This window comes from Elephas maximus, chromosome 3, assembly GCF_024166365.1.
Source record: "Elephas maximus indicus isolate mEleMax1 chromosome 3, mEleMax1 primary haplotype, whole genome shotgun sequence".
Taxonomy (NCBI): Eukaryota; Metazoa; Chordata; class Mammalia; order Proboscidea; family Elephantidae; genus Elephas; species Elephas maximus.
In genome coordinates, this window is record NC_064821.1 from 6685748 (window position 1) to 6704105 (window position 18358).

At 58.1% G+C, this 18358-nt stretch overlaps 1 protein-coding gene across 6 annotated transcripts in view; it reads right to left on the reverse strand.

The window, feature by feature from the left end:
- Positions 1–3525: 3525 nt before the first annotated feature.
- Positions 3526–18358, reverse strand: part of PIP5K1C (phosphatidylinositol-4-phosphate 5-kinase type 1 gamma) — a 69723-nt gene continuing 54890 nt past the window's right edge. Inside the window, exons 10-19 of one of the 6 annotated variants that reach the window (XM_049876391.1) lie at positions 14589–14637; positions 12012–12096; positions 11568–11729; positions 11099–11237; positions 10952–10984; positions 10514–10618; positions 9021–9141; positions 7642–7719; positions 4223–4306; positions 3528–3615 (exon numbers count right to left, since the gene is read on the reverse strand). In XM_049876391.1, the coding sequence (XP_049732348.1) occupies positions 3613–3615; positions 4223–4306; positions 7642–7719; positions 9021–9141; positions 10514–10618; positions 10952–10984; positions 11099–11237; positions 11568–11729; positions 12012–12096; positions 14589–14637 (859 nt within the window). In that variant the 3' untranslated portion in view covers positions 3528–3612. Of the gene's footprint in view, positions 3616–4222; positions 4307–6493; positions 7720–9020; positions 9142–10513; positions 10619–10951; positions 10985–11098; positions 11238–11567; positions 11730–12011; positions 12097–14588; positions 14638–18358 lie in introns of those variants that run through there. The other 5 variants (XM_049876393.1, XM_049876392.1, XM_049876394.1 and 2 more) reach the window with 5 other exon arrangements.

Sequence of the window (18358 nt, forward strand, 5' to 3'; positions counted from 1 at the left end):
TTTCTGCCACCCAGGTACTCCTAAAAAGGTCTGTACGTCATCCAACTTGGGCACCTCTGGCAGCATCAGCACAAACTTTGGGAAGTGTTTGCACCTTCAGACTCAGCTACGCTAACGTCTGAAGCTTTTTAAAATACTCTGAGTTGACCCAGAGCCTGAAGACAGCCCGGCTATTATTTCAAAATTCTCACGATTTATTTTTGCTCCGGGGATCTGGTTCCAAAGCAGCCCTCAAACTCCCAACTGGCCTGAAGTAACCCACAGAGAGGCAGAGATCACTGAGCTGATGCTTGATTACCCAATTTATTCAAGAGATCTCTTCAATGTAAAAAGAGGGAGGAGCAGTGGGATGGACGGGGTCAGGGTTGCATCTGAGTGTTATACGGGACGCACAGTTATAGAGGCGCCCACGGCTCTGGGTTGGAATGAGGTGGCATCCCCGTGCTAGCTCGAGGACACTAAACTCTGGATTGTCACACACCAGATCTCAAGGGGCTGAAGACACAGGACCCCTGCTCCACCCCCGTGAGGGTCAAGACACACAAGGTTTGCAGTTTCATCTTGTTTTGAAATCAGTTCGGCCATAAAAAGGAGACTGGAGTGTGCCAGGTGATACAACTGAACCGCCAGAAAGAGGTGGGGCTGCCTGTCCTGGGGTGGGGACTGAGGGGCTGCGGCGACAGTACCATGGCGAAAGACACCCCGGGAGGTGGGAGTATTGCACTGAGCCAGGGGGTGGAGGGAGGGGGGCTAAGGGAGGAAGAGGATGGAGGCTGACAGGGGCCACAGGGTAGCTTCCACCTCGTCAGTCTTGGAGAAAACGCCGTTTAGTTTTTACAGAACAGTCATCAGACACTGTCCACTTCCTTAGCAAGACAGACAACCCAGGAGTGGGGGTGTGTTGGCTGCAAGGTTATTTACAGAGTTCTATTATTCTCAGGCCGGGAGCGGGGAAACAGTGAGTGGGCCCAGGGGCCTTCCTCCTTGGGGGCCTGCAGAAGGCAAGTTTGATAACCATTGTAAATAGATCTTGTCTTCCCACTTCCCTGCCCCGGAATAACAAGGAGATGCTGCCCCTCGGCACCGTCTGTGGGACATTGGAGCATCCCTCCAGCAGTTCTCTGCAAAGGAACAAAAATGCAGCTACCACCACGTAAGTCTTCTAAGGGATCTTCATGACTAACACAAACCCAGGAATGTCAGGATACCAACAGAGGTTTGTAGATTTCTCCCACAAGGGGGCATTCACAGCACAACCTGACCCACACATGTTGCTACCTGACTCACTTGAACTTCGCAAGGGGCCCTATAGGTCTGAGGAGGGATGTGTCCATTGTGAGGGGCCCTACAGGTCTGAGGGGGGATGTGTCCGTTGTGAGGGTCCCTGTAGGTCTGAGGGGGGATGTGTCCCTCGCCAGGGGCCCTGTAGGTCTGAGAGGGAATGTGTCCATCTTGAGAGGCCCTATAGGTCTGAGGGGGAATGCGTCCGCTCTGTGGGGTGGATGATGGGGCCACACTGGCCTCTGCCCTCCTCACTTACTGGACAAAAGTGTGAACAAAGGTCGTGGTGGCTGAGAACACCATGGAAACTGCCTATTCCTCCGGGGTCATTCCCAACAGGACCCACCATGTCCTTTGGAGCCAAACCTCAGGCAGGGAGGGACTCAAGGTTTCTGGGGCCCGGGCAAGGGCTGCAGCATAGGAGATTTGAAATGATGCAACCTGTTCACTGTTAAGGTCTGAGATGACACTTCGGCTGTCCACCCACTCAGTCGCCAACGAGGGCAGCAGCCTCGTCTCCTCAGGGTACCTGCAGCGTCCTTCAGTGATGGGCCAGGGCCGCCCCGACTGCAGACCCTTGCACGGCCTTCCTTGGGCGCCTGGCAGGCTGGCTCTGACCCATCCCCTGAGCCATGATGGCCACTGGTCCCTGCAGGGGTCAGCCGTGGAGGCCCCTCGCCCTGGCTGGGCCGTGGAGAGTGGAATGTGTGTCCCTGTCGTCCTGCTCAGAGCCAGGCTGAGTCCTTGTGCCACAGCGAGGGCAGAAGCCTCTGTGGGTGCAGCCCGGTGCCTCCAACAGCTCAGTGAGGCACAGACTATACCCGATGGGCCTCTTGATGGAGGTCAGGGGAGCCTTCCTCCAGGCGCATGGCGGGGCTGTGGGGCAAAGGGGACGGACAAGGATGGTGGGAAGGGAGCAGCACTCTATGGAGCTCATAAATGGGCTTAAACATCCAAGTCCCGGATCAGTGTGTCTTCCAGCTGTCTCAGGCCCCTACACTGGGCTCTGCTGGGGACAGCCTTCTGATCTGAGCCCACTCCTGGCTCTGCCCATTGGGGGGCTTCCAGGGAAGCGGTGGCAGTGGGGGTGGGGGTCCGACCTCAGGCAGGGAGGAAACTTCATCAACATGCAGCCTCTGGCATCTCAGGGCGGGGGGCAGGTGGGAGTATGTCACGCAGGGCAGGGAGCCGGAAGGCTTGGCTCAACCAGCCCCTCTAACCCCATGGGCTCTGACTTCACTGCCATGACTTCCGGTGAAGACTTTCTTCTCTCCTCCAGGCTGCGAGGGCGCTGCGCCGTTGAAATAAGAACACAGAGCCCTCCGCCTGAGGCGGGCGCCACAGGGGTCTGAGGTGTCCCTGGTGGCAGGGTCCGGCCCCTTCTCCAGGACACCGCAATCTCTGGAGGCCGCGTGTGTGCTGAGGGCAGCCAGCCGCAGCCCTGTGTGGGGAGAGGGGCCTGGCTCCCTGATGTCTGTGCAACCCCAGTCCCGGGGCTGGCGGTGGGGCTTCTGGTCGTAGCGCCTCGAGAGCCTTGCTCACAGGGTCAACTGGGAGGTGGTGGGGGCGGTCCATGCTGCCGCTAAGGACGAGTGCACAGCGCAGAGGCCCCCACACCTGAGGCGGGGGGAGTGTCTTGTCCGCAGTGTGGGTCCTTCCGGGTGGGATGAGGGGCAGCCTCCAGGGGTGGTTCCGCACAAGGGGTGAGACCCTGGGGCCGTTCCACTTCCAGGCACCCCACTCAGGTGGAGAGAGGTGGAGTGAGCTCCTTGGAGGGACCAGGCAGAGTGGCTGCTGTGCCAGGCCCACCTGGCGGGCAACCCAACCACTCTTCAGCTGAGCCTCAGGATTCCAGCCATGACAGGGCCCCAGGATACCACTCCCAAAGCAGAGGGGCTGGCCACACCCGGTGAGAGCCACAAGTGCCCTGGAGTGGATGTTTGCCTTTTTCCGTTTTGTTTGTTTGTTTGTTTGTTTGTTTTGTTTTTCCCTAAAAAAAGCACCCATGTGCTGGCGTCTCTGTGCAAAGAGTGAGAACCCAAAATAAATACATGATTTCAGTGGGGAGAGGTTCACAGTATCACAGGTGCAGGTAGCTGGTGGGCCTGCAGCGGCTCGCCTGGTTGCACACGGCCCTGGGAGCTGACCGGTGGGGAGGGGCCTCGGCCACCAGCATCCGTCTGGGAGGGGAGGACGACGGGGCTCCAGGGGTGGTCGTGCGAGGTTCTGTGGGCGGTGGGCAGGCATCCCCAGCACTCCGGCCCGAGATGAGCGGGCAGCAGCTCCAGGCAGCGGCAGTCGCTCAGTTTTGGGTGGGTGTCTGCATAGAAATTACTGGAAAAAGCAAGAGGAGGCAGGTGAAGGTGTCCAGGAGGGCTGGAACATGGAGGCCCTCCCCTGCTGGGCCCCCCCACAGCCACAGCCATGTGGCCAGGGCCGCCCTGCCCCCTCTGATGCTGGTGGCCACATGGCCTCGTGCCTGGGACCCCGCCTCCCTGAGCTACTGCTTTGGGGCGAACAACAAACCAAAAAAGCCAAACCAGGTGCTGGTGAGTCGGCCCTGACTCCAGGTGACCCCATGTGTGTAAGAGTGAGACTGCGCTCCACAGGGTTCTCAGTAGCTTATTTTCTGGAAGTAGGCCACCAGGCCTTTCTTCCATGGTACCTCTGGGTGGACTCAAACCTCCAACCTTTCAGTTAGTGGTTGAGTGCTTCACTGTTTGCACTACCCAGAGACTCCAGAATACCTACCCCATGGCTCCCGTGACGCCTAAGGAGCTCCAAGTTACCAGCACCCTCCCACCCTGCCTCAGTTTCCCCACCTGTCACCTGGGGCATCTAGGGCCTCCCCAGTGGTGGCCACAGGTCTGGGCCAGCTGGGGAGTGGGCCTGAGCATGGGCCGGGCTGGTATGCCCGGGCGGCTGCTACACCCTGACTTACTGTGTCGCTCTCGCCGTCGGAGGCTGGGTGGGCCTGCGCACTATAGTGGAGCGGGGAGTACACCCAGCACCTCTCGTCGGTGGGCTGCGGGCGGGCGGCACGTGCAAGAAGAGCAGGTGGAGAGCAGGGTGTGAGGAGGCGCGAGTGAGAGACAGGAGGAGGAGGAGAGAACAGAGGAGAGCGTAAAAGAGGTGGGTCCCCCACAGCCCCTCTCCCCACAGCGAACCTGCCCCCCACCTGGGACGGCTCTGGGCTCGGCGGGGACAGTGAGGTGACAGTGGGGGGTGGCAGCGGGACAGGCAGGGAGGCAGTTCAGACGAGGCAGGCGGCACAGCGGGCAGCGGAGGTGGGGGGCGGGGGGGTGATGTGGGCTTGCTGTCTGCTCCTCTGTCTCCTGCCCCTTCCCCGTCCTGTCTGACCCGCCTGCACCCTGGGGGCACAGAGCAACCCTCAGATGAGGCCCAGCACCCATCCTTAGGGGCAAGCAAGGTCCTGGGGGCCCTTCCATGGTGGGAGCCTCTGTCGTGGATGTGACCATTTCCCAGCTGCGGAGAAGCTGTTTGGGATGGACACCTGCAGCTGGCCAGGTCCCTCTGCCCAGCCAGATCTCCCCAGGTACCAGACAGCAAGCTGGTGGCAGGCCCGGGGGGGCCATCGGCCTCTCCCCACCTCCAGAGAACCGGAAGAGGCCTCTGGGGCAGTGTCCAGGCCTAGGGCTGCCAGGGCAGGTTTGATCCCCAAGGACTACCTGGGCCCGGGCAGGGGGTCCCAGGTCTGTGTTTGATTTGGGGAGGGAGGACAGGAGGCGGACGCATGTTCTCTCCTCCTCCTTCCTGACCCCTGCCAGTGTCCCCGGGTCACCTCCCCATCACTGCCCAGCCTTCACTGCCCCTTGAGGTGTAGACGCCTTCCAACTGCCACGCCAGCCCGGCCTCTGCTCACGCGCTAGGCCTGCACACACCCGCCCACCCACCCACTGCCAGGTCCACTGGGGCGCCCAGGGCCCCAAACCCACCACATCCAGAAGAAAGAACATCCTCCACAGTCACCCTCCTCATCTGCCTGGCCACAAGGCGGGCCACCTCCCCATCCCTTGCCTCTTGTGACCCATCCACTGCCGAGACCTGTCCCAGCTCCCCAACCACCCTGCCTGCCGGCGCTGGATCTTCACAGCCCTCCGCTGAGTGGCCAGTGCCGGCACGTGGCCTCCCAAACCCGTGAGGATCCCATGCCCCCTCCGCAGCTCTCAGCTGGGCCACGCAGGCTGTCACTGCTGCCTCTGCCCCCTCGGAGCCTCTCCCGTGGTGGCTCCTCTGCCACCGGGAGCCTGTCCCTGCTCGGGGTCTGCTCAGCCCCTTCCCGTAGCATGTCTGTGGGAACAATGGGCAGCTTGTTCGAACCACAGGCGCCCGGCTGAGGGGCCCAGACCTGCCAGGGCGTGTGTGCTCGCCCGTGGGGGCACCATCTGCGGCTCCACGCAGGGCTCTCAGGTCCTCAGCGTCTGACCACAAACACAACCAAAGCCCTAATGGCAGCAGGGCTGGTCAGGTCCACCTCCCCCACCCCTTGGGAAGTCTAGGAATGGGACCAGCTTGTCCCCAGGGCCCAGCACAGGACAGCATACAGGAGGTGCTTAATACTGGTTGACGAATGTGCCAGTACATCACTGGTCCCCTTGGGGGCTCAAAAATGAGGCCTCCCAGCCCTCAAACAGAGCTGGCTGTGGGGAGGGGCGGCAGTGTCTCCTGCTAGTGGCCAGGACTGACAGCGACCACCAGGCCTAGGTTGTTGTTGGTGCCACTGAGTCCATTCCGACTCCTGACGACCCCATGTGACAGAGCAGAACTGCTCCAGAGAGTTTTCTAGGCTTAACGTTTACAGGAGCAGATAGCCAGGTCTCTTCTCCCATGGAGCCGCTGGGTGGGTTTGAACCACTGACTTTTTGGTTAGCAGCTGAATGCTTTACTGTTACACCACCAGGCTTAGGGGGCCGCTCAAATTCTCTCCTGGATGGGGTGTCTGTTGGGCTATGGGGGAGCCCTGGGCCTGCCCCCACAAGCAGGGAAGCCGCTGCTGCAGACAAACCACGGATGTGTTGGGCCCTTTCACTACCAGGTTAGGAAGGCCAAACAGCTGGCTGGCCCTGGGGCAAGGGCGACTGCAGGGCCCGCAGCCGTCGGCTGGGCCGGGGCAGGCGCAGGAACCAGATCCCTGAGTAGACCAACGACCATCAGGCTCTAGGTCACATCCCCCCCAGCCCCTGCAGCCAGGCCCCACTGACCCCGCCAGCTTCTTCGCCTCCCTTCGTGCCTCCAAGTTCCTGCTTCTGCCTTCCCTCGGCCATGCTGTGGACTGCCCTGACCCTTGTGCCTCTCCAAACAACGTAACATGCTTCTCAAAGTCCGGGCCAACCCTCCTGCCCACACGGCCTTCGGCCACTCCCCGCTAACCCCACGGCGGTGCTCAAGAGTGGCTCTGGCGTCCTGCTGTCTCTCTCAGAGACAGAGTGGGACGGTGGAGGGGTGGAGGTGAGGAGCTGGCTTCCTCTTCTTGGGGTAACGCTCCGAGGGGTTTGCTGATGGGGTTGGGGTGCTGGCCTTTGAGGGGGCCTCATCTCCAGAGCAGTCTCTGTCTGGTCCTGTCCCTGTTCCCCCTCGCTGTCTGGCTCTGGGTGGGTTCCTGAACCTCTCTGGGCCCGTTTCCTCACTTACTGCTCATGATGACGACTATGGGCACTGAAAATGCCACACTGCCCAATGCCCACGTGGTGCCCTAAGCCTGCTGGGTGGGTGGGTATCTCTGAGGCAGAGGGGCCACCTGGGAGAACAGGGCCTGGGCTGCATCCAACCATTGCCCTCGTATCTGTGAAATGGGTATTGAGACTCTCTCAGCTCCTATCTCTGTCTCGACAGGGCCCTGTGGGTGTCCCTCAGCTGCCCTGTGTGACTGTCCCTGTGCAGGGGCAGACGCCCCCTTGGGCAGTCATCAGCGGTAGCAAGGTCTGAACAAGGAAACGTGACCACCCATCGCGGGCCCAGCACGTGGCCGTTCACCAGTCCCTGGCACTGGAGGGCTGGGCGAAGGGCAGGTTGGGGCTAGGGGTGGGAGGACAGGTTGGGGTCAGATGCAGACCCCGTGCCAGGCCCTCACCTCAGAGCCTGCATTGTGTGGCACAGGTGGGCTGGGGTGCTGACTCAGAGGCAGCTCAGGACAGGAGAAACTGTCATACAACACACACGTGTGTACACATGTAGCGCGAGGTGCGCCCTACCACGCCAGCCACGTGATGAGTTCCCCAACGTCCCCTCAAAGACAGGGACCGCCAGCAGGGCACTGAGGGCCAGGGCCTCCTGCTGGCCCTGCCTGGGGTGGCCGCGCCCCTTTCCCCGGGGAGGCCGGGGAGGTCTGCGGTCACTTACAGTCCCCGAGGAGCTCGGCGTCACGGCCCGCAGGCGGCGATGGCGGGGTGAGTACATCCAGTACCTCCCATCCGTGAACTGGATGGCGGGGGCCGGGCGGGAGGAAGGAGAACAGAGGACAGAGGGTGAGCGGGGGCGGCCGGGCGGCCAGGCGGCAAAGACAGCAGGGCCGGCAGGGGCCGGAGCAGGGCAGGTGGCCCTGCCTGCGGCACGTGGCCTTCTCCACCTGCGTAGCCTGGGATGCAGACGCACACAACGGCCTGCGCTGATTGCAGCCCAAGGAAGGGGAGATGGTGGGGAAGGCGGGGAGGAGGGAGCTCTGGGTGGGACAGGCAAGTGATGGCACCGCCAGGAGACAGCGGGCCGAGCTCTGCCCCCACCCCAGCATCCAGAGCACAGGGAGCAGGCACGTTAGTGTGAAGCAGCGAAGGGGGGTGGGTGTGCTCACCACACAGTCCCTCAGCTGGAGGCCTGGCCCAGGCGCCTGCCCTGGGCGCAAAGGTGAGACTGGCCGGCCCGGGGAGGGGGCTGCTGGCCTGCAGCATCCAGGGTAGGTGGCCTGAGGGCCAGCCATCAGGGAGTTGCTACACTGGACAGGGCAGGCTGTCCTCCCCATGCCCACCACACCCCCAGCCTCAGCCAGGCACCTTCTGCGTCTGCCGACGGGAGAAGCAGGAGGGCGCGAGGCCTTCCTGATCCAGCAGACCCACACCCCCTCGGCCCACGGAGCAGGCAGCGGGAGCCCACCTGCCATGTGCTCTTGGGCAAGTGCACCTGCCTTTCTGCAAGTTTCTCTGTCCACCTGGCTGCTATGCTCCCATCACTGAAAGGGGGAAGAGCCTGTTCATTTCCACCCTTCTAGCCCCAGGACCCTGGGGACAGGTGGTGCTGCTGGGTGGGTGTGGGGCTTCAGAGCTGTAAGACCTGGGGAAGGGCCAGGAGGCCCCTCAGACCATAATGTTTGAACGAGAAGAAAAAGAGCCTGTGTGTGAGAAGGTAAGAATGCCAATGTGTGAGGATGTACACGTGTGTCTGTGAGCATGTGCATGCAAGTGTGTGAATGCCTGTGTAAGTGTGCACGCATGTGTGTGTGTATGCAAGCCCCGTGTGCATGAGTGTAAGCATGTGCGCGTGTAAATGCATCTGTGTCAGTGTGTGTGCAGGCATGTGTGACCACGTGCACATGTAAACTGTGTGACTGCAGGTGTGTGCGTGTATGTGAGCATGTATGAGTGTGTGCGAGGGTATGCAGGTGTGGGTGTGGGTATGTGAGTGTGAGCATAGCAGCATGAGCATGGGTGTACCAGCGTGTGCATGCATGTGTGACCACGTGTGTCTGGTCCACGGGGCCCACCGATGAGAGCCACCAGGGGACTTACAAAGTAGATGTCAGTGGCTGGTGCATCGTCCTCATCTGAGGCCTGGCTGGCAGGTTCCGAGGCCTGGCTGGTGGTTTCCGCTTCCACGGCAGCCGAGGCACCGGCGGAGGGAGCCTCCATCCTGAGAACACGGCAGACAACACGGGAGTCCAGGGCAGGGCTCTCAGCAGCACCCACCTCTCCAGACCCCGCCTGCAGTACTCCCGGCTCCTTCCTGTCCCCAAGATCTACTGTAGGGCATTCAAATCGAGATTTTATAGGATATTTTCTTCAAATCAAAACTCAACAAAATTAGAAACCAGTACTAAAAAGGTGAATAAGGAATCCTTAATTGTTGGAAGTTGAGAGACACTCTGAAATAATTTTCAGCCCAGGATCTCTCCCCCTCAGCACTGTAGACACGGGGGCCCATCCTGTGCACCCCTGGCCTTCACTCTCTCGATGCCAGTAGCACCATCCCCCTCAGTTGTGATAACAACAAATGTCTCCAGACACCTCCTAGTAGCCTCTGGGGGGCAAAATCTTCCTGGCTGGTTGAGAACCACTACCTTAGATCAATGAAGAAACTAAAATGAAAATAAGCCAGCACAAAGATGAACTACTTCACGACAAACCCTGAAATGCAGCAAAAACAGCATTCAGAGGAAAATGCATAGCCTCAAAGGCCCTCATCATTAAAGAAAGGAAAAGAAGGAACTGAAGCAGTCAGCCTAAATTAGAAAAAAAGAAATAAGCAAGAAAATAAACAGAAAGTGTTACAAAGAATTACTGAAGAATTGAAGTTAATAAAATAAAAACTGAACAGGAGAAAGAGGAACTAAACGCAGACACCATTATCATTCTTGTGAGCCCAATGAAGGCTAAGAAGGAGGGCAAAAAGAGAACAGGGGAAGAGAGAAAGGAAAAGTAACCACAGATAATGGACAAGAGGAAAAATCTAAAACCACTGCTGTTACTTGCAACTGTGGTAGCAGATAGCGGATCTGGAAATCTACAGAAAACAACCATTTCTTGGCCCACCTCCAGGATCCCCAGGATCCTGCACCTTCCCTTTGCTTTCTTGTGCTAGGTTTAGCTCCAGGCTGCCCAGGGTGGACTATGTTTCCCAGCCTGCCTTGCTGCCAAGTGCAGCCACATGACTGAGCCTGGCTAATGGGGTCTGAGCGGAAATCAAGTGTGCATATTCTGAGCGCCTTTGACAAAAGGCCTGTCCTCCTCCCATTCCCCTTTACCTCTGTCCCACTGGAGGAAACATGGACATGGTGTTGGGGCCACCTTGGACATCGAGGACGGGGATGATCGTAGTAGGGAGCAAGGAGGCGGAAGGGGCCTGGGCCCCATCACCACGGAGCTGTTGATCTCCTTGGATGACTAACAGCTGCTTGCCTCCCCTCACAGGGACCAGGCTGAGGTGGGGAAGTGGCCCGGCCTGGGCAGTGGGGGCCAAGTGGGCCTAGACGACGTGGGGCTGGGCAGGGCTGACGGCCACTCACCCCTCGGCTGCCTCCTTGGGGACCACGATCTCCACACTGCAAGCAGGCTCCACCTGCACAGTGATCTGCTGCAGGTCCTCCTCCTCCTGCACCTCCTCCTGGGGCCTGGGGGCAGCAGGGACAGTGCCTCAGGGCCTCTCCCTGGCCCTCCACTCGAGGGAGTGCCCCCTGAGCCCCGGCCCACGTGAGGCACTCTCTCCGGGCACCACCCTGAGCTTTCTCAGGTCCCCAGACTGTCACACCCAGCCTGAAGCTGTGGAGGACAGGGACTGCCTTTCTGGGGCCTATAGGCTTTGAAGGGGAGAACCTGGGGAGGGCGAGAGCATGAGGGAGAGGATGGGGTGGCAAGAGAGGGGAGGAGAGCGGCAGGGGAGGGGGGGCGGAAGGAAGGGGAGGGGGTGGTGGGATGTGGGAGGGCGGTGGGGGAGGGAGCCTTACCGGCCATCTTGCCCGGAGGACTGAGTGCGCCGCCTGTGGAGAGTCGAAGCAAGTGACGGGGAGACCACCCCACGCCTGCGCCCACCAGCCCCTCGGCCCTGGGAGGGCTGCACCTGGAGCTGCCCTGAGCCCCCGCGCTGTCCTCACCTGTAGCGGGGCTGCTCCGATGTCTCTGAGGGCGACCGCTCGGGGATGGAGAGGGACGTTGATGACAGGGTGGTGGCAATGGAGGCGGTAGTGGCTTCTTCGAAGGAGGGCGGCGTGCAAGGCAATAGGTCAGGCCGGCCTGCGGGAGGGGATGCTCAGCACCCTGGGTGCGGTTCACCTCTGCTGTCCACAGCCCTCCCTCTGGCGCCTGCGCCTTCTCCAGAACACCTGCTGGGTGGGCACACACTACCCCAGCCCCTGTACACCTGGAGATCTTCCACTCCTGGGGCTGGGCAGGAGCTTCCAGGGCCTTGGGGCATTTCACCTGTCTGTGACATTTGGCGCTTCTCTGGTGATGGAGGCTGCCACCTGCCTGGTGGAGCCTTTGGTGATTTCCCTGTGGCTCTTACCCTGGGCCCAGGTGCCCCACACCCCGGTGGCTCTGTAGACCCCGGCGGGGGCCGAGTACCTTCGTCCTCCAGCGTCGGGTAGCTGCGGGCCCCCCGCAGATCGTACTGTGCATCTTCTCTCTCACTGGGGATCTGGCTGGCCGAGAAGGCGGCTGTGGGCCCCAGGGGCTTGACGGCCAGCAGGGCCCCGCGCCCCTTCTTGGACGGCGAGGACTTCAGGGCTGTGGAGGGAGGACGGTCAGTGCTGGGGCTGCCCCAGGCAGGCCTCGCCCGGCACGGCAGACTCCTTCCCTCACAACTCTGTGCAGATGAGGAAACTGAGGTACAGAGATGAGATCGCTGGCTCACAGCCACACAGCCAGGATGGGGCCGAGCAGACAGGGGAAGCCCAGACACCCCCTCAGACCCTGACATGGTGCACACAGCAGGAGGGACAGACCCTGGGTCTCCTTGGTTCCCCTCTCCACCCAAGTCCTTCCCAGTGGCAGGCTCTGGCGACTTACAGGAGTTCTTCCGAAAGACTGTGTTGCTCATGAACTTGAAGAAGCGCTCAGCGTAGAAGCTGGGGCGGTGCACTGAGACTGTGTCCTAGGAGAGAAGCAGGGGGTCAGGGGTGAGGGGGCGCCTGGGGGTGGGGGCACAGACTGAGGGGGCACAGAGGGGGCACTGAGGCCAGGGGACATGGACAGGGGCACGATAGGGCGAGGGGTGCGGGGGGGGGACGGGGGGCACAGGGGTAAGGAGGTGCAGAGGGTAAGTGGGTGCAGGGGGCACGGAGAGTGAGGTGGTGCAGAGGCATGGGGCTGTGAGGGGGCACAGAGGCACGGAGAGTGAGGGGGTACATGGGGTGAGGGGGTGCAGAAACGGGGGTGAGGGGGTACGGAGGTTGAGGGGGCATGGGGGGTGTGGTGAGGGGATGCAAAGGTACAGAGGGTGAGGGGCGCGGGGGGTGAGGGGCACGGGGGTGAGGGCGTGGGGCACCACACAGCTGTCAAGGACAAAGTGCACCCTGGGCTCCGCAGGAGACAGCACCAGAATGGACCCCTGGGTGCAGGGCCAGGAGATGGTACCTTCTGTGTAGAAGGGGGCAGAGCAAAACTAGAGCCGGTGAAAGACTGGTGGTTCCAGGGGTGAAGGGGCGGAGGGAGGCATGAAAAGGGGGGGCACTTTTAGGGCTGTGACACTATTCTGCAGGACTGTCACGGTGGACACGTGACATTATGCCTCTGTCAGAACCACAGGACTGGGCAACACAGAGCGAGCCCCCGAGAAAACTATGAACTTCAGTTAATAACGACGTTATCAGTGCTGGCTCATCGATTGTAACCGACGGACCACAGGAACGCAAGATGCAGCCACCACCCGTCTGTCCATGGCGGCTCGCCTGAGCTTCCAGACTAAGATGGACTAGGATGAAAGGCCTGGCGATCTACGTCTGAAAATCCGCTAATGAAAATCCTATGGCTCCCAATGGTCCCATCAGCAACTGATGGTGGGGACGGCACGGGACTGTGCTGTGTTCCGATCCATTGTGTGTGGGGTCACCATGAGTCAGAGGCCAACTGACAGCAGCAGCCATGATAAGGGAAGCTGTGCGGGGTGAGGGACTCTACTTTCTGCTCCAATTCTCTGTAAAACCTAAAACTGCTCTAAAAAAATAAAGTCTGTTAAAATAATAAAAAACACCACAGCTAACATGTCCCATAAAAAAAGGAGGGGAGGAAAGACGGGTACGCCACACGGGGGCTTTCTGAAGGGGGTCCAAGAAGCAGAGAACAGGGGCTGCCTCTAGGGAGGGGGCCTGGGCTGTGCGGACCGGGGCAGGAGGGAGGCTTTTTCAGTATAAATTCATTTGTGAGCCATGGAAATTAAAAGAACTATTTAAACAAGTAAACGAAAATTTGAATATTTGGAAAAAAATTAAAAAAAAAAAAGGAAATAAGTTGTTGCTAGGTGCTGGCGAGTGGATTTCAACTCACAGCGACCCCACATGACGAGTAGAGTAGAACTGCCCCGTAGGGTTTTCTAGGCTATAGTCTTTATGGGAGCAGATGGCCAGGCCTTTCTCCTGCGGAGCCACTGGCTGGGTTTGAACCACCAACCTTTCAGCAGCTGCTAACTGTTGTTCACCAGGGTTCCTTATGAATAAGTAGATGTTAAAATAAAGAAGCCAGAGGGATTCTCTAAAACAGGGGCTCACTAACTACGGTGGCCCTCTGCTTTTGTAAACAAAATTTTACTGGCACACAGCCACGCTCACTCCTTCACGGCCTCTCGGCGTATATTCTGGAAGCTCTAATTAGCTCTTCTGAGGGGTGACGGGGGACTTGTTGGGATCTTGGATTTTACAGACCGCAGCCACACAAACAGTCCTCAACACTTTAGTAAGAACTGGTCTGATGCTCTCCTCAGGTGCTTGTAGTTGGCTGGGGGCGGGCCCTTCAGTGGGGTGTGGTCTCGTGCTCTGCACCTGGAGCCAGCTGGATGGAGTACGGGGGCTGGCTTAGGCTGCTGGCAGGGAGTTGGCCCTCAGAGTCTTTTATGTTTTAAAGAAGAGGTTGCTGGCACTTATTAAAACATTTACACATTGACTTCAAGCTTTTCAACAACTGAGAAGTCCTGCCTACGCTGGTCCCAAGTCTCCACTCCAAAACAGGATCGGAGGCAAGGGGTGCTGCCGCCTGAGTGGGTAGATGGCCTGCAGCCCCACCACAGTGCCCACGGCCCCTCATCACACATTCTGGAACATTCTTTGCTGAACCCGCCCCTGATGTATCAATAAGCTGTTCCTTGGGAATCCTGCCAAACTCAGCTTGGGGGTCCCCTCCTCTAGGGAAGTCTTCTGCATCCTTCCCGGGATGGTCTGAACCCCTGTGGGGGCTCCTACAGCTGCCGGTGCTTCCCCTGACCACTGGAGGCGCTGTGGCTGCCTCCTTAGGGGACTCCCATGGGACAGTGGCTCTGGCAGGGGTTGGGGGGGAACATATCTTTCAGCTCTTTAACTCCTGGTCATGGCCTCCTAACGGTCTTTATGTCTGTGGGTGAGGGGTTGAACAAATGAAGGAATGAATGGCGCTCACCCCGTCGTGGACCAGCGCCTTCCAGGTGTGTTCTAGCTTCTTGATGAACCTGCAGAGAGAAGAAGCACCCAGAACGTCAGCCCCATTCTCTAGTTGCGGGGGGGGGGCGTCTCACCCAGGAGGCAGTTCTGCCCCCAGGGGACACTGGGCCATGTCTGGGGACAGCTGTGGTTGTCACAACTGGGAGGGGGTGCTGCTGGCATCAAGTAGGTGGAGGTCAGGGATACTGCTCAACACCCTGTAGTGCACATGACGGCCCCGCCCCAGGGAAGGATCTGGCCCTAGTGTCAGCAGCGCTGAGGGGGAGGAAACCTGCCCTGAGGAAATGAGGCCTGTTGGCAGCTTGGTCAGAAGCCCAGCTCCCTCTTTCCTGTCCCCCTCACCCCCGCCTGCCCCACAGCTCCTGCCACCACCACTCTGGGGGAGGAAGTGAGAAGACCCCAGAGCTCAGCCCGCCTGTAGGGGATAAGCAGGCCGAGGCCTTCCCAGACCACCCCTTCCTCTGCTCCAGGTCCTGGTTGTGTCTGGCTCCTCTTGCTGCCAGAGTCAGTACCCTGCGCCTCCGCTGCCAGCTGGGCCTATAGCACACCTGCTGCTGGGAGAATGTCATTTCCTCCAGGCAGCCTCCCTGGGTGTCCCCAGTTAGGGCGGGGCCGGGGGAGGGAAAAGGTCCCAATCAGTACACACCCTCATGACACCCCTGCCACTGGGGTGGGCCTGACCCTCTGCCCCGCATGCCCCCGCTCAAGGCTCTCTGCCGGGCCGGGGTCCACCATGAGGGGGAAAAGATGCTGCGAAACACTGGCAGCACAATCAGCAGGAGCGTGATGTTACATTTAAGAAAATAAAGAGCTGCCGACGCCAAATCACTACACCCGTTCTGGGGTGGGGGAATCTGGACAGAAAATGGGGACTTCTGCTTTGACCAGCTCCCCTTCTAACACGTCTGAGTTATTTATAACGGGCACGTATTACTCTCATGGTGGAAAACCAACAGTGATGAAAAATGTTCACTGTCAAAAACTTGCAAAGTATAAGGTGTGCATAACGAGGTTACCCGCCACCCCAAATTTAAACGGCAGCCACCAGTAGGGACCACCCCGTCAGCTCGTCGTCCTGTGGTGGCTTGTGTGTGGCTGTGATGCTGGGAGCTATGTCACTGGTATTTCAAATGCCAGCAGGGTCACCCACGGTGAACAGGATTCAGCAGAGCTTCCAGACTAAGCGAGATTAGGAAGAAAGGCCTGGTGATGCATGTCCAACACTTAGCCAGTGACAATCCTGTGGAGCAAGACAGAATACTGTCCGATGCAGTGCTGGAAGATGAGCTCCCGCGGCCGGAAGGCACTCAAAACACACAATGGCCACAGTAATGGACTCGGGCAGACCAAGAATCACGACGATGGCACAGGACCGGGCAGTGTTTTGTTCTGTTGTGCACGGGGTTGCTACGAGTCGGAATGGATTCTGTAATGACTACCATCACCACCAATAGTAGGGGTTGGGGGTCTGGGGGGGTCTGTTCCTTCCAGGCTTTTTTAGACACGTCTCCCAGGTGGGAGGCCACAGGGCACAGGCCAGGCTGAAATCTCCTGTCAGTTGGGACACTGGGTCAGGAGTGTCTCTGCAGGCTGTCAGCACCTTCCAAAGGTGTCTCACTCCACGGCCCCAAGCGTCTGCTTTGCTCTCCCTCAGCCCCAGCCTTGCCACGCGGTAGACCAAAACCGAACGTGTTTGCCACACGGTAGACCAAAACCAAACGTGTTTGCCACGCGGTAGACCAAAACCGAACGTGTTGCTGCCAGGTCGACCCTAACTCACGGCAACTCCCTGTGCATCAGAGCAGAACTGTGCTCCACAGGGTTCTCAAGGGCTGATTTTTGGGAAGCATGTTGCCAGGCCTTTCTTCTGGGCCCTCTGGGTGGACCTGAACCTCCAACCTTTTGGTCAGCAGCCAAACACTTAACCACCTGCACCACCCAGAGACAAGGTAGATGCTCAACAAATACAGCTGCATAAGAGAGTGCTGGCCTTTTGATTAAAGATTCTATAGAAGAATCTTGATTAAATGGGAAAATAAAGAACAGAACGTCAAATTATCATGGACTCCAGACTTTCTGGAGCCATTGGGGCTGGGTGAACTCCCATAACTGTTGCCCTAAGAATTTTAAACCTTAAAACAAAAATATCTCTGGAAGTCTTCTTGAACCCAGGGACAGTTTTGCTTAACTAGTAAAGAATGTCTGCCTTGAGTATTGTACTTTTTAAAGAACTGTCTCTGTGGAAGTAACTTAACAGCAACACAAAAGGGTAGACAAGAAGCTTGGGGGCAGTGAGTTTACACGAATGCGGAGGAGCAATCCAGAAAAGGAGGGTGAGAACGGTCGCGACTCGGAGAATGTAATCAATGTCACCGAATGGCACATGTAGAAACTGCTAAGCTGATGTATGTTGTGTGTATTCTTAACAACAGCAAAAAAGAAAATAATTAAAATAAAAAACAGAGAGTGCTGGCCACATTATGCCACTGGCCACCCTGCCTCCTGGGGGGTGCAGACGATTTACAGCCTGGATTTGTAGGAACACCTCGGCCGGGATGCCCTTGGCACATGAATTGGGGATGGCAACTTCTAGAACAGACCCTAGAAGTGGGCTCTGTGGGGTGGAGGTTTTATGGGCTGAACCGCATCCCCCAAAAAGAGATGCTGAAGCCCCAGTCCCTGGTACCTGTGAATGGGATTGTGTTTGGAAACAGAGGCTTTGCAGACTTATAGGCCAAGCAAGCAGCGAAAACGGTGACCCCGATGGTAGTGACTGATTCTAGCTTGCCCTAAGCTACAGAAGACCTTTATACTTAGAGAAACAGGGGCTGGACAGGGAAAAAACAACTGACGAAGCTTGGAGAAATAACCGGGTAGAGAGCAGGAAGAATGAAGAGAAAACAACAATGTGAGAAGGAAATAAAAAGGTTGAGAAGAAAGGGAGGGATAGCTCCAGGATGGACTGTCCTGGGTTTCCAGGAAAAACCTAAGTGTAAATATATTGATTTATTCTGTTACTAGACCAGGTTTTAGAGTCTTGTGAACAGCTGGCTCTGCACCACTTGTCACTCTGTATGGTCCCTCTCAATATTAAAGATCACTACTTAAAAAAAAAAAAAGAGAGACGAGATCTTTTTGGCAGTGTTAGAGGAAACTAAGCACCAGGAATATGTTCCGGAAGAAGACTGCAAGAAAAAGGGAAACTGGACTATTGAGGCCCACCGGGTCAAACCTTGTGAGAAGACCTAGTTAGCATGGACTAAGACCCTTCCCCTGGCTCTGTTCAGGCCTAGGGTTGCACCTCAAACCAAACTTAAGGTAAGCCTTTTTGAGCTTAGGTATGGGTGTCCCCTCCTCCATACCTTGTGGAGGGCTTCATTACTCTGGGCCCTGAGGATACCTTGGAGGCTAGAGACATGCACAAAGCTGGCTCGCTGTTAAACAATATTTGTCTTCTGTGGCAGGGGTGCTTGACTCTCCTTACAGGTACATGACATGACAGGCTCCTTCACAACCTGAAGTCTCTCTCTCCATGTCAAGGACTGGAGCACTACAGACCCGGCAGGAGAACAAACCCCCGGCACTGCAATCAAGATTGCCAAAAAGGGAGAGTAGATCCACAACTCTCGCATGGAGCCGGCTGCTACTCACAATACCGACCAACAAGCCCTGTGGAACAGTAAGAACTGACAAGACGGTAATAACTGAGAAACTCAGGCTTCGGAGGAT